This window comes from Protopterus annectens, chromosome 3.part1 (assembly GCF_019279795.1).
Source record: "Protopterus annectens isolate FY-2018-M chromosome 3.part1, PAN1.0, whole genome shotgun sequence".
NCBI lineage: Eukaryota > Metazoa > Chordata > Ceratodontiformes > Protopteridae > Protopterus > Protopterus annectens.
The window spans coordinates 1,391,359,815-1,391,382,333 of NC_056732.1; the positions used below are offsets into that span (position 1 = coordinate 1,391,359,815).

Consider the following 22,519-nt stretch of genomic DNA (forward strand, 5'->3'; position numbering starts at 1 on the left):
TGGAACTATCTGAGCTGTGCAGCACTCTAAAATTAATGGACTATATATAAACAGCACCCAAAATATTAATCAAAAACCAGAAGTACTATATGAAGTCAAGAGACAATTTACACCTGAAAGTCATTCTGTACAAAAGCGTGCATTACTGGCATTACTAATTCCAATGCTACTTTACAGATTTTTAATGTTTGTTTGCCTAAATGATAACATTGTGAACAAGATATAAGTGACTTAACGGCATAACGTCATTTAAATAACAACTGAAGTATTTTGTACGATATGCAAAGTATCTATAGGGTATTTAACTAAGCAAATGGACAAGATATTTTTGTTTCACTTAGAAATTAATTGGAACAAAATGTTGCAATTTAATAAGGAGTGTAAAAGTGTGCTCTTTAGAAATACAAATGATTTTTATCATTAAAGTTATCAAATGAATAAATATATTAGAAGAGTGATTTGGATATTAACACTTTCTACACTGAATTTTTATTTTCTAGTTCATGTGTTTCCGTTAAAAGCAATCAGCATCTTTGGCATTGTGTTTGGGTCTATAGTTGCCACTATCATCCTTGGGGCAGCTTTCCATACTTTCTACAAATTCTGCGGAAATGGTAAGAATACAATGTGCTATGGGTAAAACTGTTTTAAGAAGGTTATCTTTTGTCTCCTGGTACACTGCATGATTTTAGGAAATAGTGAAAAGGAAAACCAAAATAAAAATAACTTTTAAAAAATCACCCAAGCTTTTCAGAAAGTATCAGTATTTTTTCTCAAGAAGCATTAGGACATGCAAGGTCTACTTCATGTCTCTGCATGCTATTGGCACGTGCACACTTGCTCACTGACACTTAATCAAAAAGGCAAGTGCTCCAAATCTTATCAGACTGATATTGCTTAATTACTATCTCCTTTTCCACTCCACAACACAACCCCCTTCTACTCCCAAACTCTAAAATCCCTGTCATACTGCCTCCCTATGTCTGCTGTACTTAATTTGTTCAAACTTGAATAATGTGCTTGGGTAAGTTGTGCCAGCTGCTTGCTTGAAGTCATATTCAAGTTTAAGAGTGACCGGCTGCCTGTATAAGCTACAAGATGCTCAAGTACCTGGCTTCAAGATTGTTTTCTTTGTGCACTTGGGACAAGTGGTTGTAATGTGGTATTGTATCGAAAACCTTGGCTAGGTCAAAATATGCAGTACGCACTGTTTTATCCTCATCCATTGCCTTGATGATCCTGTCAATGAAGGCTACCAGGTTAAGTAGGCGTGACCTTCCCTTAACAAAGCCAAACCAGGATGGATCAAGTATCTGTATGTTGCTAATGGCCGTGATTACCATTTCCATGTTAATTCATTCAGTGGCTTTGCATATTAGGCTTATTAGCCTGATGGGTTTGTAGTTCCCTGGATCAGTTTATCATCCTGCCATGAGGATGATAATGATTGGTGCAATCCTCTACTCACTTGGAACATAGCCTGTTTAAAGGATGCAGTTGAGTGCCTCAAGTGGTCACAATAGGTCATGTTTTAGACTGTTCAGGAGGCAACCAGGGGTGTTGTCAGGACCCATGGAGGTGGTGGTCTTTGCTTTAGTGATTGCTGCCAGCTGGAGGGGAATGGGTTGAAATCACTAAAGCAAAGACCACCACCTCCATGGGTGGTGGTCTTTGCTTTAGTGATTGCTGCCAGCTGGAGGGGAGTGGGTTGAAATTTAAGATGAATTTATCAGGCAGTAGACTTGCTATGACACCATGACTGGTGAAAGTGTTACTGCTCACCTCCAGTTCAGCACACAGCTGTGTGTGACCTTTTAGATTCCAAACATATAACTGAATAAGACATTGTGATTGTCCTTAGTATGTGAGGCTATCCTGATCTTGTAGTTAACCTTGTTGGACTTGCTTAGACCTATAAGTTTCTTGTTTAGTTGAATAAGAGAACACTTGTCTTTAAGGGAGTTGTTTTTCCAGATTTGGCCTTGAGTTTTCTTCTTTTAATATATACCCTGTTTAGGTGAGGATTCCACCAGTGGGGTTTGTTTTTTGTGTTTGTTTTGGGTTTGTGTCTGGTAGGTGTGTCAGGTTATATGCACCCATTAATGTTTGTATAGGGGGTCTTTGAGTAATTCTGCATAGGTACCTGTGGTCTCGAGGTTAGGAGGAGCCTTAAATTTTGACAAACCGTGGTTTAATAGGATGTAGCTTGCCTTAGAATACTTCCTAATGGTTACTGGTTTAGCTGGATTTTTCAGGTTGATTTTACTTCAAAGGTTACAGCTTTGTGATCTGACTTCTCTGGGTTCAGGTTCCTAGGCAGCGAGACATTTTCCTGTGGTAGAATTGGTTGAGGACACTTGACTGAAGTGACATTCATCTGCAGAGACATATGGCTGTTGCAGATTCCCTGCGAACAAAGAGAAGCACATATTAACTAGATGTGGATGCTCATTCTATCGATCCCTACTGCACTAGCCTAAGCTACATGGTTATACCCTGCATAGAGTATAAGAGCTGACCAGCTTCCAAAAGGTTCAGGGTATCCTCCACATGCTTAAAACATTGGCTTTCTTGATTTGAGCTGACTAAAGGACAGATTTGGGTGCCAAAAACTTCAGAGCTTTCCTGCCACCAAAGATAATGCACATCTGTGGGCTTTTTGTGGCTCGCCATTCAGCTTGTGCTATTCCATTGCTGGGCAGTTCACCCTGGAGGAAAAAAAAACTTCCACATATTATTTTTCATGTTTAAACTTACTTAAGATAGGAAATTGTATTTTATTGACTGTCATGTGACTTTACTTTTATACAGGAGTGCACTTTTGTTTCGGATAGTGTAAAACTTAATTTAAACATTTTAAAACTGTTTTTTTATGTGGAGAAACTGTGTTTAAATTACTGTTTTGGGCTGGTAAAGTGTTTTAGATTGCCTTTTTTACTATGTTTTTACAGGAAAAGTTACTTTTTACTATTCTAAAAATGTTATCTGCTTATGCTGCTTAGTTTCCCCAGAAGGAAGTATAATTTTCAGCTTGACCATAGAAGAAACTACTGGCCCCATGATCAGTTCTTCTTCTAGCCACAAAAAGAAAAAGTTAAACAGCCTTTGCCACCAAAGCAGGCTAGCAATTTGTCTCAGCTACAGGTGGGTAATTCTGCTCTGGCCAATACTGGCTCCTCAGCCAACCCAATGCTGTTGCCCATGCAGCCACTAAGGACCAGGGGTTAGCCACATATACTGCAGCTGTTCGGGTCCCTTCAGTGGACAAGGGAGAGCCACTCATGTCGATATTGGGAAAAGGGGCAGGAAAGTGCCCCTGCTTTGCCAGAATGTTGTGCCCATCCCTGGGAAAACTGCTGCTGTCATTAATAATCCTGTTTGCCCCAACTTTCCTCTTCTCCTGCACCAGTTTCACTGGACAGTAGTAGTTTATTAAGTCTGGGCCAGGGTCTTGTACAGACTAGTGACCCTTCTTATCATGTTGTTGTGTCTTTCGGCTTTTCCCGGTTAGGGGTCGCCACAGCGGAACTCCAGTCCGCTAATCATTGGCAGTAGATTTTTATGTGCCGAGTTGCCAGCCCTGATGCACAACCTTCAGTGACTTTCCTATTTCCCATCCAATCATCAAGATTTTTCTTGAAGAGTGCTAATGAGGAGCTTTGTTTGATATAGATAGGTAGTTTGTTCCAGAGTATGGGAAGTCTCTGCGACAGGAATCTATCCCTCCAGCATGTTCGGTTTAATGTGGTGACAAGGTTTAAGTGGAGCATGTCCAACAGCTCTGCATTTGACATAGCTTTGTATGTTCAACAGAGATCGCCTCTGAGTAGGCGATATGCGATGGAGTAAAGCTGGAGTTTTTGAGACGGTCTGCGTAGGGCATCTGTTTGAGGCCGGTAACCCTCTTTGTGAGGTATTTCTGCAGCCTTTCCAGTTGTTGTAGATGTCTTGTGAGATACATACCAAAAGGTTTGCTGTACTCTATAATGGGTCTAATGAGTGACGAGTAGAGGGGAACAATGACGTCTTCTTTTCCTGGCTGAGAAACCTTTTATGATGAGGTGTACCACGTAGGATTTCCTGACTACTATGGCGATGTGATTATCAAAGGAGAGACTGCTGTCTACCTGTGTCCCAAGGTCTCTTATCACACTTTCAGTGTTAAGTAGACTATCACCTATGTGGTAGTACAAGGGTACAGAGTTTTTACCAAAGGGGATGACAATGCACATTTTGGTATTGAGCTTGAGGCCATGGCCTTGACACCAGGCATTTTTCTCAGTGAGGCCCTTTTATAGGATGTCCACATCGTTTGGAGTTTCAATTATGGCTCCTAGTTTGCAGTCATCTGTGAACTTCGTTAGCCAAAGACCTTCTGTGTTAGCCTGTACTTCAGAAAAGTAGATGCCAAACAGGAGAGGACCAGGACTGAACCCTGTGGTACTCCACTTATCACTGCTCTGAAGTCAGATTTGGAGTCTGCTACTTTCACAGTGTGGGTTCTGTCAGTGAGTCAGTGGGCAACCCATCTTGTGACATAGGGATTTCTACCTAGTTTAGTGAGTTTATCTATAATTCCAGAGTGGGAGATGGTGTTAAAAGCCTTGGCGAGATCTAGATAGGCTGTGTGAGCCACCTTACCCTCATCTACGGCTTTGGTGACTGCTTCAAAGAAGTCTATCTGGTTTAGGAGACATGATCTGCCTTTTACAAACCCAAAATGGATGGGGTCCAGAGTTTGGAGATTACCAATGTCTTTGTTTATAAGTTCCATGATGATATGTTCCATGGCCTTGCAGACCAGGCTTGTTAGGCTAATGGGGCGGTAGTTTCCAGGGTCCATGGTGGCTCCTCTTTTGTGGAGTGGGATAACCGTCACTGTGTGTCATTCAGTGGGCACAAAGTCATGATTTAACTCAGTTATTTAAACTCTCCCTGCCCTTTGGCTACCTTTTGCACTAATGAAGGTACTTTTCACACCAAAACCTCTTTGCTGGTAGCAGATAGTGTATCATAACTGTACTGTGTCCATGCCTTTCATTTGTTGACAACCAAATTGTGGAAATTGTGGTGAATGCACTGGAAGCAAACTTTTATATAACTTTTTTTTTAACTGTGGATGTTAATACAGTTGTTTTAATCATTCAAGTGCTGGTCTTGTTGGTTTTGTTAGGGAGAAGTATCTTTTGTCATTCTATGAATAGGTAACAGCAATGCTTGGCAAAGAGCTGACATTGTCCCTGCTTATAGTTCCTATGCTTATGCAGTCAACCTTAGTCCACATAAAGGAATAACCAAAAAAATTAAAAACTATAATAACAATTGATATATAATTCAATGTGTAAAAGGCTCATGAAGCAACAGTACACAACAATTAAGATATGGTGGGGGGTTACCTGTCTATCCCAGTGGGGCTTAACACTAGTATCCATCTTCAGTCTGTTCTTGAAAGCAACACACTGTCTTTCAGTTTTCAGCCCATCCCAATATCAACCATAAAAAAATTGCTAGCCAAGTTAAAAGCAACAACCTCAGAGACTGATAACCTTCCCACTGAGTTCCTCAAAATATATGCAGAAGCAGTAGCCTGCACTGTCAACATTCTAATCGTCTGGTTGATAACTACTATACCCCATCAGTCTGAAAAAAATCCATTATTATACCCCTTCACAAAGCAGGTACTTCAGCAGACTTAACAAACTATAGACATATTTCTATCCTATCACCTATCTTTAAAATCCTCAAGAAATGTATTCAGTGTCAGCTTATGAAACATATAACCAAACACAACCTCGTCTCTAACACCCAGCACAGTTTCAGGCCCAACCACAGTACTACTACTACTGACTTCCTCAACTTCTCCAACATAGTAAACCAATACAGAAAAGAGGGCAACCTTGTTTCTTCACTATTCCTTGTCCTTTCTAAAGTATTTGACTAAATGTCCCACGAAAAGTTTCTGAACTTGCAACACTAGGTCAGCAGGCAACTAAATGGCAACAGAACCTTTCAGCATTTCAACCAATCTCTGTTGGTGTTCCCCAAGGTTCAATACTCAGCCCTCTTCTATTTAATATTTTCATAAATAAACTTCATAATGCTGCAACACTTGCCACTCACATACAATATGCAAACAATTCATCTCTTATCTGCTCTGCCCCATCCATAACTAAATTACTCAAAAATCATTCAATTACATTGAAATATGGCTAAAAAATTCTAACTTGCTGCTTATCACCAAAAAAAAAAAATGATGCTACTTACTCCAAAACAACATCTTTAAGCAGAAACAGATTTCATATTACGTCAAGTAATAACAAAAAGACAGAAACCATATTTCTCAGTCTCATAATAGATAACATCATATTTGATCATCACATACTTCCTTCCATCAAGAAAACTCACCAAACATTCTGCTCCCTCTATGGGGCTCAACACTACCTGACAGATCAAGCAAGGATTACATTAGCAGCGACATATCTCCTTACTTTTCTATTATATGCATCCCACATTTTTACAAATATCAAAAGTATGCATAAAACCAAACTAGCCTCCTGCTACTAAAAAAACTGTTAAATTTGCAACCAACCATACTTATAAAACACACAAATGCCTTGCATTAAAACTAGCTTGAACTACCAAATAAGTTGACATACTCACAACTAATCATTGCCTACAGCCTAGTGTGCTCTCCAGACAAATGCCCACCATTAGAAAATACTCTACTGCACTATTCACCCACTAGAGACCTTCACTGTAGCAACAAACTTTTATTAAACATCAGTGAGATATTCAACACTGCTGGAAACTCTCTGTCTACTCTCATATGTCAAAACTCTGGAATGAAATCCCCGAACAGTTAAAACAGATAGAAAACTTAAATAGTTTCAAAAATGTGCTAAAACAGCAGCTATGCCAAAGATGTGTCTACTCTTCCTGCTCACCTGACTTTACATGGATTACTTTTCTCCACGTTACAGCCATTTTGCTTCCCAATCTTTTTGTACCTTATCACTCCTCCTACTGCACTAATCTCCTACACTCTTCCTCTTTCTCTCACACCCTACCACTAACTACAATTCTTCCTCTGTTCATTTATCTTCCTGCTCATTTTATAACTTCTCCTTTTACATCTCTTGTATCATTTTTAAGCTGCATTATACTTGCCTGTCTGTAATTTCTTACTAAACACAAAGAAAAATGTTTATCTTTTCCCTGTATCCAATCCATCATGCTATAAATACATTAACTGAATACATTAATTGCTACTATATGCCATTTATCTATTCAATAATTAGCAGATTTATGTTAATTTATCTCTTTGTTTTAAAATGATATGTTCATGTAAGCATTATTTAAAAATATTTAAAAATCATATAAATAAGCTCAAGTGTAGATGTTTTTTACCCTGCAATTATAAATGTACATTATGTGTAACTTAAATGTGGAGCTTTTTCCCCTGGTCCTCTGCTGAAAACGGGTTTTACTCAGTTGGACTTTTCCCGGTCAATAAAGACAAATAAATAATCCCATAGGGCTCTGTGGTAGGACCACTTTTTGGACAATGCTTCTCAGATAGATGTGTTTCAGATGATACCTGTACTATGTAATAAGGTCTCCATATATATGAAACAAGAGGCCATCTCTGGCCCTATTCAAAAGAAGCTTTGATCATTGGATGGGAAATTGTACATTCACCCCCATTCTGGCCGACATGTCTCTGATGGACAAAGGTCAACAGTAAGTAAATTAATCTCCAACAAACACCCCCCCCCATATAAACCTTAGCTACCTCTTTAGTAACATACTCCCCTATATAGGTGTCCAAGGAACTCTGGGGCAAAACTGCATTGTATTGCATGGCTAGGCTTGTAAAGACCTGGTGGTCACTAGCCTAGTATGAACTTATGAAAGGAATACAATAAACACTATAAACTGCTGAGTATTACACAGCAATAATGTAGGTAACACCAGCTGTAGACAAAACCCAGCTTAAGGCTCCAGAGCTCACAGGTATGTTTGCATCCTAGCCTATCAGTGACAGAAGTATGGAATAAATAAGTTCTACTGACTAAAATGTTATAACAAGGAAACAAGCATGATTGCATTACAACATTAATTTTAACCTCGCTTCTTAATTTTCCTCCAAGATCATGAATTTACTTGTTGACTAAAGAAATTGCAGATCAAATATCAAACATGAAAACAAATGCGTATATATTAAGTAGGCTTTCACATATAGGCATGTACATGATATGTCAATGGTGTTAAAATACAAAATTTTGTTTTATGAAGGTTGCCTTTGGGAAAGTGGCAGAAAAGGCTTCCAGTGAGGCACGTTGCAAGAAAGAGACAGAAAATAAAGGCAGAGATGGTACTATTGCTGAATGACAATGAACATAGAAACACTATCTGGGGCATAAAGTGATAAGAAAAACACAAACTACATAAAAAGTTTGATTATTGTGTTATTGTATTTATGTATCTGATTATGTTTCTGTAGTTTCTCCAGAGTTACGTGAGCTTGATGGTCCAGTGAAGGATGTAAAACATGGGGAAGAAGTGAAACTTTCTTGGCAAGTTAATAGATATCGACCTAAGGACATTGAGTTTGAGATTTTCAAAGGAAATCAGAGTCTGTCATTCGAGAATAAATGTGCTGACAAAGACGAAGAAGCTGTGCCCCTGCTGCCCCCAAAATATAAAATAGAAAAGAGCTCTCCTGTTCAAGAAGCCAGCAGACTGTTTAGCTGCAAGATAGATGTCTCCTTCACAGCGGATATTCTACAAGACAACAATGAAATATTTTTATGTGAGCTGAACCATAAGGCACTGATAAAACCCATTGAAAAGTCTATACAACTGAAGGTGAATGGAGGTGAGTGCTGACAAAGTAATGAAAACTGGGTTTGGATACAAACTTTAGCACGGCAAAATTAACGCTACTACAAAACTGCAAAGCAGTAATTAGTAATTCTAGATTACAAAATGAATAAATAGTCAGCAAATGGTAAGTCAACAGCAAAAATACCAAAGCTGTTTTCAGTACAGCAGCAGCCACTAAGCACCAGAAAGCAGCAAAATACAACCAAAGAGTGATCCACAAGTTTTATTGTAGCAAGTTCTTTTTCTCTAATGTCTCGGCCGTAGCCTTCAAGGAGTAAAGAACCATAGAAACACATACATTTTATATAAAAAAACAACAAGCAATAATTAAGTAATTAATTAATTATCCACTTAAAAAAATCTAAACCAATATAATAAAACAATAAAATAATTAAATTAATACTCTCCAACTCATTTCTTCATTTAACCCATGAGGGTATAAAGTGCCAAACTTTAAAATGTAAACAGCCTCTTTAAACAATAGCTGTTTTTTAAGATTATTAACATCAAAATAAGAAACATTAATTTTTTCCAGCACCATGCCTTTTAACCCCTCATTACTACCCTGATGACATTTTTTAGAATGCATAGCAACAGAACTTTCTTCCTTAATATTAACAATATCTCTGGCATGTTCCATCAATCTAACTTTGAATGCCCTCTTTGTTTCACCAATATAGAATTGATTACAGGGACATCTGAGGGCGTAAATAGCACCCTCAGAATTACAAGTAAAATGGTCCCATGTATTAAAAAATATATTATTAATTTGTGGGAAACTTCTAACTACAAACTTACATGCCTTACACCTACCACACATACAGGTCCCACTAGATAATACTCTGCGTTCAAGATACATAGGAGGCATAGTAAATTTACTCCTCACTATAAAGTTTTGAATATTTTTCCCTCTTCTGAAAGAAAACCCCAATTTTCCCTAAGGCATGTAAGTTTGTAGTTAGAAGTTTCCCACAAATTAATAATATATTTTTAATACATGGGACCATTTTACTTGTAATTCTGAAGGTGTTATTTACGCCCTCAGATGTCCCTGTAATCAATTCTATATTGGTGAAACAAAGAGGGCATTTAAAGTTAGATTGATGGAACATGACAGAGATATTGTTAATATTAAGGAAGAAAGTTTTGTTGCTATGCATTCTAAAAAATTCTGGAAAAAAATAATGTTTCTTATTTTGATGCTAATAATCTTAAAAAACAGCTATTGTTTAATGAGGCTTTTTACATTTTAAAGTTTGGCACTTTATACTCTCATGGGTTAAATGAAGAAATTAATTGGAGAGTATTAATTTAATTATTTTATTGTTTTATTATATTGGTTTAGAATTTTTTTAAGTGGATAATTAATTAATTACTTAATTATTGCTTGTTGGTTTTTATATAAAATGTATGTGTTTCTATGGTTCTTTACTCCTTGAAGGCTATGGCCGAGACGTTAGAGAAAAAGAACTTGCTACAATAAAACTTGTGGATCACTCTTTGGTTGTATTTTGCTGTTTTCAGTACAGGTCTATTTATAGTACAGGTTCATAGGTAAATACTATAGCAATAACCCATGCCTGGGTGTGGGTAATGCTAAATTTACCCACGGTTGGCGTGGTTTGGTCCCGAAGCCCGAGGACCAAACAAAGCCAACCGTGGGTAAATTTAGCATTACCCACACCCAGAAGTGGGTTATTGCTATTATACCATGACATTATTTAAGAAAAGAAACTGTTACTTTTCTTAAATAATGGCATAGCATAATGCCTGTTTACTGCCCTTCCGCAGATGTCTGGCATCCGCGGCAGTTCTGATGTACTGCGCGCAGTACATCAGAGTTGTCAAAAGCAGCGGAGAAAGCAAGATCTCTGTTGCTTTTTATGTCTCGCTATGTTAAATGAGTTTAACATAGCGAGACAGTTAAAATAAGCAACGGAGATGTCCGTTGCTTATTTTAAAACTGTCTCGCTATGTTAAACTCATTTAACATAGCGAGACACTAAAAAAAAGCAACGGAGATCTTGCTTTCTCCGTTGCTTTTTTTTAAAAACCTGTCCTGCTATGTTAAATGGGTTTAACATAGCGAGACAGCTTTAAAATAAGCAACGGAGATCTCCGTTGCTTATTTTAAAGCTGTCTCGCTATGTTAAACCCATTTAACATAGCGAGACAGTGTTTTAAAAAACGAGTTATACTAATGGAAAAAAGTCCAGGCGACCGGACCTTTTTCCATTAGTATAACTCGATTTACAATGGGCACGCTGGCCAATCAGCGTGCACGTTTTGGGGGGGGTCATGGTATAATAGGCAATCAGTCTGCAAACTATTGCATGCCTAGCCAATAACCAAAGGTGAGAATCATCCCATGTACCTTGTGTCTGTGAGGTAAACATCGTAAACATTATGCCTACACTCAGTCCCAGTGGGTATCTTTATCCCATATTATATCAGGTGTACACAGAAAAAAATATTTAATTAGAATGCTCCATTTCCATGTCTTTGGATGAACCATAAATGCTTGTATACATATTCATAATTACAAAGTTCAGGTTTTGTAACAACGTGGGCAAAGTCAGAAATATACTCACTATGCCACAGTATTCCCACTTTTTAAAAATAATAAATTTTGCATTGTGAGATGTATTATAATTTAAACAAAAAAATTAAAATACGTATGGTGTATAGTTATCATGCCTGGGTGGGTAAGTGCTTTTTTTTCTTTCTTTCTCATGCAGTTTCTGTGGTTTGGTAAACCTATAATTATAGAGGAGAAATCTACATTGTGGAAGTTGGTATGCAGTTCCAAAAATCCTGCTACACCTCTAAGTTTCAGCCTAATATTTAGTAACTAAAACTGCTGAATTTCATAAATTGACTTCTACGAGCATAAATATAGAGGATTGTGATTGGGTCATCAATCATAATTGTGTTATATGTTTGAGACATAGATGCCAAGAAATTCACTCTAGAAATGAATCTTGGAATCCATGTTCAGAGCACATAATTAAAGGTTATGATCGGAGACTCAATCATAATTCTTTGTAGTGTATGGAGCTTTAACTGCTCCATGTACTACTAGTTACTGGAAAAAAGTGCTGGGAGTGTTGACTTTCAAAGCCATAAAGCACTTAATAAGTGCTGACAGAGACAGTGTAACACAGTCTGTTTTGTTTATACTCAACTTGCTATGCTTCTCAGCTATCCAGATTTTCACAGAATGTCCAGATTATTGCCTCATATATTTGGTCTGTTTCTCATAAAATCTTTGGTTTTCAGAAAAATCTCAGGATTGAAGTCGCTAAATAATAACATACATTTGAGTTCCAGACTTTGTATTCTTCATAAAATGCAGGCGAACATAGATTGTTATTCTACCTGTTATCTAAATTCACACCCCCAGAAGAGTAAAAGTGCCCAAAGTAAACACCCATGACAGAGTCCATGGAAATGTGAATAAACACAACACAACACATGCCCCCACAGACTATGAACAGAAAATATATAAATGAACATGTTATAAATTTTTTTTAAATTGTAAAGATGTTTGCCCGTGAGTGTGCTCGTTTGCGCGGGTGTGCCCGTAGCGCAGCTACAGTTAGCAGTTAGTGGGAAAGCATTTAAGAACTAAATATGCAAAGTAAGCCAAGAAGCAATAGCGTAGCAGTAGCGATGTTGGCTGAAGAGCAGGCATTCATGGTTCGTGCCCCCACAACACCAATTTTTATTTTTAGCAAAATAAGCACGAAACAAGTCCCTGACAAACATGTACACATATAAAATCACATTTTATGTAAAATGTAATGAAATAGCCCATTTATTTTGAAGAAATGTGAGGTAACAAAACAATAAAAAATGTCAGATGTGCCTAGAGCTGAGCCACAGTTTAACAGGGTGAGTGCATCTGCCCGTAGGTGAGCAGTGGTTTACCTGGTGCAAAATGAGTGCCCGTAGCTGAGCAGTGGTTTAACAGGTGCATATTGAGTGCCGGTAGGTGAGCAGTGGTTTAACATGCTGAAACTGTGTGACCCTAGCTGAGCTGAGTGTGATATGCGTGCTGACAGCCAAATGAGGCGTAAGCCAGTGCACCCCATTTGCGCTGAGCTGCACACCGCGCCAACAAGCTAACCGACGGGCAACGTTGAGCAAGCTGTAACAAAACTGCCTTTACACAGACACACCCCCTAGCCTGTCTAGACAGTCATAAAATATAAAAAGCAGTTGCCAGCTTTGAACCCAGGATACCATGCAGCATAGTCAAGGTACTGAATCACTAAGCCACGACAGCTGTACTCAGAAATGCAGTAATAGCAAATATATAGGAATGAATAGAAAGTGGAGCATGACAAAGCAAGTTTTGTGAAGTGGATACAATTCCAAAATGGCCAATCACAGATAGGTGCGGGAAAAACGGCATATATAAGCCCCATAGGCAGGAATACACAGCATAAACAATTGTAGAACTGACTTGCAGCCAGAATGTCAGGTGTAGGTGAGGGTAGTTGCTTTCGAGCACAGAGGTGGGGTGTTGAGGAGTCCAGATACATGGTCTGGCTCCTAGTCCACAATCATGAGGCCCAACTCATGCAGGGCCAGGTCCTGTGGGGAGCATATAGGGCTGAGGCGTGGGACCGGTTGGCTCATGATCTCACCAGTGCCACAGGGATTCCAAGGACTGGTGAGCAGGTCCGTCACCACCATGCGGACCTGAAGAGATGCAAGCAGGACTAATTGAACCTTTGGATACAGGAGGCCTGGGAAATGCCCAACGCCCCACTACTGAGTAAGTTATATTTAATTATGTATGTAAGAAATTAAATTAGCTGATATTATGGATATGTATTCCAATATTACTTCATTTATATTACAGCTGCAGGTGTCCGTTCTGCGAACCGCAGAGCCTATGGCGATAGGCTGGTGCGGTTGCGCCACCAGGCAGGTCAGTAATCCACTCCCAGTAACTGTAAAGAAATATCAAAGTATGACAGTTAGCAAAAGAGTGCAGTGTAGTCACTAAGTAATAAAATGTGTAAGTAACAGTGTAAAAGTGTTTGCAAGTATTGCTTGATTACAAAAGTGTGTTGCAGTCTGTAATCCAAACAGAAAAATGAAAATGTCTCAAATAAAGTCTGAAATAAAGATGCCCCACCTGTAATATAATAGTGCATAACCTGCAGCAGGCTGAAAAGTACAGCTGCAGAAGATGAGCAAATCACATGTGTGAAATATATCCCTGTTGAAATACTGAAACATGACAGAAGTGAGACTGCCGGAAAGGATTGTAATAACTACAGGTAAAACATGTCAATAAAGCCTAGAAGTAAGTACCATCCTGAATAGTAAAATGAAAACAAGTGAGAGGGTGTGAGAAAGACTTATGAATCCACCAATAAAGTAGTAATAACCCCTGAATAAAGTATACTGCAGTCAGTACAGAATGAAATGAATGTGACAAGTAGAACCAAACTGCGAAATGTGTCCAAAGTGTTGCTGCAGCTGGAATGTGTATCCCAAAATCTGGATATGTTGCTCTCAGTCTGCAATATGCAGATAGTATGATTGTCTGAAATATCAAACATCCACAGTTGTCTATAGCTATATAAAGCAAATGTAGCAGGATGATATAGCTGAACAAACCCAGATATGAACGTGTATGAATAACAATAAAATGTATATTGATGTAGCAGTAACAGCCCTATCACCAAAGTGAAGTTGTTATCATATAGGAAACTGTAGTTAGAACAGTAGTGTGTATATATCTGTAGCTATTAGCAATGTACAGCATATGTATTGGTATTCGAAGGTGTTAATAATATTTTCTTCACCCCACCCTATAACCACATATAATCCATTCCACGTGAAATTGGTATGTGCAATCACAATTAACACCCCTGGACATTTGTCCTGATGGGTCATAAATATTTGCATGTCTGTTGATGCATCTGCCCTGTTCATACATCCAAACCTGATGGCCTGTTGCCATCAATCAACCCTGCATGTTGTTGGACTGTGTATTGCTGTTCAAATTATGCATGTGTTATGCTCGCTGTTCAATGGTGTGAATATCTGGGTGTTTGGTTAATGGGAATACTAATGCATGCTGTTACAATTAATTGCGAATGGTATTGTATGTTACTAACCCAAACTGTCATGACATAATGCAAAACATAGGACGACAGGGAAGGCAGGTTCCAGCGGACCCACCTCTCCCACCTCAGCTGGCGAGTGCACCTGGCACTAGTGCCCAGTCTGGACCCTCCTCCGGTGGCCCTGTGCCATCTGCGGGTGGAAGCACTGCAGGGGATGGGGCCCGTCCCCCCTCTGCAAGCATGCCCAGAGGAGAACCACCACTCACCCTCCGTAGCGTCCGGACTGTGGTGTGTAGGGAGATCCGGGTCTCTGTTCTTGAGCCCCTACGCCAGCTTGAGGCACAGGTGGCGCAACTTACGGGCATGCCTGTTGCCCGGCCTACACAGCCCCCAGCACAGCCCCGTCCTGGGCAGTGAAGGAACAGTGGCAGCTGCCCATGGGTGGGGATATCAGTTCCACTGTTGCCATCTGTGGGCTCATGGGCTCTGGATAGCCAAACCTCCATCCCTGTCAATTGTGTAACCCCCCCACACATGTCATACACCGCCCCTGTATGCGTCTTGTTTGTCTTGTCTGTTGACCTACCCAACCTACCTCCCCAGCTATACCAACTTCCTTTACCTGACATACCACTCTCACCTGAAAAAAAAAAAAAAAAGGGCACTCTGTACCCACAAAAAAATTACGCCCCATACATAGCTGCCCATTCTGCACATATGTCTGCTGGACATGGAAACTATCAATTACAATTGGCTGTACAACAAGTATTATTGTTGTCCTTACACCTCTCTCAGGGGTGGAAGGTATCAAATGTCACACCAAATTACAAACATATGCACAGCTGTTGCTGATGAAGAAATGGGCAGCTATGGGCCTTACCTACATCCCTCCTGCAAAACCCAAGCTTGTTTCCCTACTGTCTTACCCTCTTTGTGACCCCTTTTTCACCACTTTCCTGTCTCCCCATTTTCATTTCTTTCAAAGAAAATAGCGCGGGTGTGCGCAAGAGTAAGCACGTTTAAGCAGTTGTAAGCGGGTGTGCGCGGAGCTAAACGCCAGTGCGCATGCGTGAGCTCCACGCAAACCAGCGCTAACCCAGTTACAACTGCTTAAAAGTGCCTTAGTCACTTTGATTGACAGGTCCTGTAGTCAGTTCAGAAGCAAAATAAAATCCCACTGGCAGTCCCGAACCCAGGAAACAGTAGTCTGCATGATTTACCACTAAGCCATGACTGTTATACAAGAACATTGTGCTAAAATAAATATATCATGTAATAGTAGGAATGAATGTAAAGGGAATATAGGATGTGTAGTACACAAAGCATGTCATTTAGAATTACTGTCAAAACTAGTGGATTTCCATAATAGTAGTGTGTGTGTGAACAGAAACAGCCATGCTAGTTGGTAGCTAGTAGGTAATAATGTCACTGTAGCACCTTGCAAGCCACACACATACTCACAGCAGGATAATCAGTGCCCATACCCCACAACCTCTTACAGGAACACATCCGGACCAAGTAATAAAATATGTGGAGCAAAGGGCCAAAACCAGGGACACATTACAAATAATGTTGCAACAAACTCAGACAGTTCAGAGAGCAACAGGTTCTGCATTATGTGGGATGTTTGGAAGGGTATGAAGTCTGAAACTTGAATGTTTGTCACTATATTCTGACTTGAGCCCAGAGTGATTTGCCAGAAAAAGCTGTGCATGAGATATTGACCAAAATATGAGGTGGAAATGTGGACAAGCTGAAAATATTTGTACACATGAGAGGTCTGACACCACCATATTTGAATAGTTAAGAGCCTAGACATAGCAACAGTGAATGAGTTACAGGGATGCCCCACAGACTCCATGTGAAATGTACAAACAGTAGGCAGAAAGGTGTTACAATGCATGCAATGGTAACTATGGTGTCCTGAAAGTATGCACCACTTGCATGGCAGAAAAAGTGTAGTAATACATATGCTCATGCGATCCCACAGTCACAACTGCAGCATACCAGACAATTTAATGGGTGTACCCCACTGATATGTACCATTCCATGAGGCAGATAACAGATGCACCTGAGAGTCTCTGGGGCCTGCTCAGCAGTATACTCAAATACCGTAATAGATGTCAAGGCCCACACCATGGCCAGACCACACTGTATGCTGTAACACCCTAGCAGATATAGCAAGCATTCCAAGGTGTGAATGTACATGGAAAATAGGAAAGCCACAGCAGCACACTACAGTCAGGACACCTATCAGGCATACAAGTAGTGACTGTAAAGGGCAAATATTGAAGCCATAGCAACAAAGTGCAAGCAAAAGTGCAAGGAAAGCACACACACACACACATTAACAGTAGTAGTAGTCGTAGGTGTCAGTGTACATACACAGTTAGTACAGGAAACTGGAGAAATGAATGGAGGAATGTTAATCTACAACACAGCTGGAAATATGAGAGAGATACCAACCTTTACACTCACAGAACATTGTCCACAGCATACCAGCATGGTCCCTGCCCTTAAAATCTGAAAGGGCTACGCCTATCTCACATACCTTTTTATAGCACTGTTCTGAAATCACAGTGAGAACTGCAATCAGTACACAACTGGCTGCATGCAATTAGCAAATGCTGGCTAACAATTGGTGCAGAGGCCATCACATGGACATATGCAGATACCTACAAAAGTATGCTGTACTCCTAGTCCACACATGCAATACTTTCATTGCACCCTGAGGAGGAAGTGAGAGACAGACAGAGAGAGAGAGAGACAGACAGACAGAGACAGAGAAAAATGAAATTAAACAGACACAAACAAAACTGTTCAGCAACAGCCACCTGCAAGCTGACAACTGGCAAGTGGAGCAGCAGGACACAAAACCAGATGGCAACACAAGCAGCTGTGACAAACACAGGTAATGTAAAGTAATACTATAAAGGTCTACATACTGTGAACCCTCCATATGTGTCATTGGTCTGTATCCATATGTATATGAAGATGTGCAAAGGGCAGGGGACATACAGCAACTATCAGTGAAGGCTGTACATACATTTGTATGTGAGAGCATCTATGTGCACATATCAATATAGGTTGACTGTAGGTTGTAGTGCAATGTACAAAGTAGGTTTCACAGTTATGTATGTTTAGCAGTATGTTAGTGTGTGTATACAGTATGGTAGACAAACATGTTGATATACCTGTCTATCATATGGATACGTATGTATGTCAAAATATGTATGTATGTATGTATGTATGTATGTATATATATATATATATATATATATATATATATATATATATATATATAATATGCATATATGTATACATACAAAGAGAGAGATGTAGGAATATATAGACAGATGTAGATAGATAGAATATGTACAAACATATATATGTAATACACACATACAGATATAGATATATGTAGATACATATACATAGACAGACTGATCTGACTATCTACAGGTATGACTGTATATGACAACCTCAACACCCCCTGTCCCACCCCCTATGTCACTCTCACCCCCTCTGTGTCCCCCGCTCTCCATATCTATAGCAATATATGTACATCAATATATATATATATATATATATATATATATATATGTATATGTATACAGACATATATATATATATATATATATATATATATATATATATATATATATATACATATAGATATATCTATATACATATATATATATATATATATATAGAGAGAGAGAGAGAGAGATGTATATATATTCTGAGTGAGGCACATTTGTACAGATGTATTGCAACAGGTGCCTGGTGACAAAGGCATGGAGTGAACACTAGTGTCAAAACTGGAGTACCATACCCCATTTCAAATCACCTACACCAGTAACCACCAGATATGTGATTGGCTGCCCACCACTGCATGTGTCAGGGGTGAACAGGGTCATAAATGTGTACAATAGTCCCCCCAATGATATTCACAGTGGCACACTATTCCTGGAATACCTGCACATGGTATGTGTCAGCAGACATGGTGTGTCAGCTTTGAACATGTACGTCAGTACACCTCTCCACACCACATAATGGATACCATGGTATGTACCTCACATGACAGCTACAGATATGGAGAAAGACACAGTGACATGTACAACACTGTGACAATGCACTCAAACACATTACCAATGCACAGTGATTGACAACACCACAGAGTACACACATACTACCCACATAGAGGTTACCACTCCTGGATTTACATACGTAAGTCACACCCATGACAGATGTCCAACAACCATAGTAACACCTCACACCATCCACAACCTAAATGACTGCTGTGTGTCGCCCATGCTACTGCAATAGAGAGCACATGTGGAGGTAAAGGTTCCTACCCACAGATAAGACATACCCTGCAATAAACCACACAGTGTTAAGAAGCAAGACTCCCCATGAGTACATGTCACACATACACCTGCTGAATGTTAGTCAGATAGGTAATATGCCATATGAGTCACCCTGTGTAAATGTGTGACAGCAGCAGGTACCATCACACCACATGTGTCACAATGGTCAGGGTAGCAGAACAGTATGCTGCTGTAGTCCCAGGGGCAATAGCATATTGTATAGTATTGTATTGTAATGTATTGTATTGTGTTGGATTGTATTGGTATGTTGAGGTGCCTCCTTCGTGGAGTGGAACCACTGCTGCTGTGCGCCAGTGTACAGGTACATATCCTGTAGTCAGGCTAGTGTTACATAGCACTTCTATATGTGTGTTTAGCTCCTGTCAGAGTTCATGTAGCATGCAACCGGGAATACCATCAGGTCCCAGTCATGTTGTGTATTCTGCTTTCCTGAGGGCGGCTCTCACCTAGACATCTGTGATGACAGGGAGGTTACAGTCAGCTGGGATAACTATGTCTTATTTTGGGGGAGAGGGAGGGGTGACACCTGCACTGAACCTGTCTGCCACAATGTTGTCAATATCTGTGGTTCCAGTGAAATATTTGTTGTTGTGTACTAACTATGAGCATAGAGGAGGGATTCTGACCAGGTTGCTAAGATAACTGAAGAAGGCCTTCTGGTTACCTCTAGTGTCCCTCTTGATTTCCCTCTCAAAGTTGCCCATGGATGTTTGTATGAGGGAAAATAGATCCTTACTAGTGCTGCTCAGACATGCCATCCCTTTATGGAATTATGCTCTGTCTTGCAGTAGCTTCCATCTTTTGTAATACAATTTGTCTATGCCTGGGGTCCACCAGACAGGATGTTGTCCCTTTGTGGAGAGTGTCTTGGTCATATATGGGATTGCATGATCCATGCATTCTCGGAGATGTCCATAGAAAGCATTTGTGTAGGGGTCAGAATTGTGGGTTGTGTCTTCCACTGGCCCAGTGAGCTGAAAGGATACCATGTCACTGTTACAAAGTGTAAAGTTTGCATCTGCAATGTTATTCACTATAGTCGTTTGTGCTGGTGGTGGAGGTGGGATATGTATATCTAGGGCAATTAGTGTGTGGTCAGCTCACAGTAGTTGATGATGTAAGCCGTAAAGTACCTAGATACAAACCCCCAGAGTGAGGAGGTGCTCTGGACCTGAATCAGTGTTCTGACTGCTGGGGTTTGGTAGTATGTCATATGGAGTGTGTCAGGTACTGTTGCACAGTTGCTGGCTGAGCACTGATACCTGGCCATTTACATGTGTATCCACCAATAGACAGACAGATGCTATATATGTGAGATATGTTGTATCATAACAGTCGAGTAGCATGTGTAGTATGTGTGCCAAATTCTGCTGACATATATTGCTGATATCAGGTTATTTTCTTTTTCAGGTACATGGCTCACCCGCGAAATCCTGCTTACTCCACAGCTGGGGATGAGGAGATACACCAGAGCCTGGTGCGGGATTATGCAATACTCTTTTCCCACACCAGCCAGAGTCAGCAGGAGAGGGCTGCACTGTGGCAAGACCTGGTCCGTCGGGTAAATGACATAGGCATGCATAATAGGACATATGAGCAGGTACGACATCACTGCAGTGCTTTAATCAGAAATGTCCGTCAGCGTGCGTCGGATATCCACAGGCAACAGGTCGCCACAGGTGGTGGGGTGGCTACACATCCCCCACTCACCAGACTGGAGGGACTACTCATGAGTGTAGTGGCTCCAGTCTGCCAGCAACAACAACAGCAGCAGACATGCATTATGATGGTGGCTGGAGCCACACAGCAACAAGACTATGAGCGTGCAGGTAATATGCCCTATATATAGTTGACTGTTGTGTACACTGGTAGTTAATGCATGTGTGAGGTGTGTCCTTGGTTTATAGCTGTCATCATAGTATTTAATGTGCAAGTGTGATATCCTCAATATTAGCAGCTGACCTGTGAAAGGCGACTGTTGTACTACTGACCTGTATCATACTCAGTAAAAATGGCACAGTTGTGCCCACTGACATTAGTTTCCTCACTTCTGCAGGTCCCTCCGGTGTAACAGCAATGCAGCCTATCCATGCTGGTGAGTGTGTATTAACAATACCTGTAATAGTCTTGATAGTAATAGTAATATTAGGCTCACTTAGTAGTGCTCTTTGTATGCATGCAGGTGTGTCTGTGTCTGTGTGTTGATATCACGCATACTGAGTAGTGTACAATTGTGTGCAACTGTATGCATGGGTACGTGTGCATGTGTGCATGTGTGCACCTGTGCACCTGTGCATGTGTGCATGTGTGCATGTGTGCACCTGTGCATGTGTGCATGTGTGCACCTGTGCATGTGTGTATGTGTGCACCTGTGCATGTGTGCACGTGTGCATGTGTCCACCTGTGTGCATGTGTGCACATGTGCATGTGTGCATGTGTGCACCTGTGCATGTGTGCACCTGTGCATGTGTGCATGTGCGCATGTGTGCATGTGTGCATGTGTGCACCTGTGCATGTGTGCATGTGCGGTTCCACTTCATATCATCGAATTATCATTTCATCGAATTGCAAACCATCGAGACCAAATTGTCGAAAACCCATTTCATCGAAAACTCATTTCATCAAATCTCAAATCATTGAAAACTATGAAGCAACTACACATTGTATTTCTTTGTGTATTGCACATTGTCATAACTATTCATGTTCAACATTGTAATTATGTGGAGGTATTTACGACAGTTGGATTTCTACATCCGCGATTTTATGATTGTTTATATGTTTTTATATATTTAGGAATTTTATATTGAGCATTTCCATAAGTATGTTACGCTACATGCCTTTAATGTTGATTTTCAATGTTGATTTCTTAAAACGCAACATACAACAGATACACAAGTACTTTCAAGAAGCCATGTATATTGATGGTTCAGTTATTTACAAGCTATTACTTGTTGTATAATCAGGGTTTATGTGGTTTATTTATTCATTTAACTAACTTCTTGCATTCTAATTTTTTGTATTCTAATTTTTTGTATTCTAATTTTCTGTATTTAATCATCAAACCAGCCCCAGTCAAGCAAAGTAAAGTAAAGAAAGCTAGTCAGACTTTTATTCTTATTTTTATTCATACTTCATGCACAATTCATTTTATAA

General features: G+C 39.9%; 1 protein-coding gene across 1 annotated transcript in view; it reads left to right on the forward strand.

Moving 5' to 3' along the window:
* LOC122797787 overlaps window positions 1-22,519 on the forward strand; it is a 626,362-nt gene that overhangs the window by 318,202 nt on the left and 285,641 nt on the right. Inside the window, exons 5-6 of the mRNA XM_044066308.1 lie at window positions 501-614; window positions 8,504-8,878. Coding sequence (XP_043922243.1) covers window positions 501-614; window positions 8,504-8,878 — 489 coding nt within the window. The remainder of the gene's footprint in view (window positions 1-500; window positions 615-8,503; window positions 8,879-22,519) is intronic.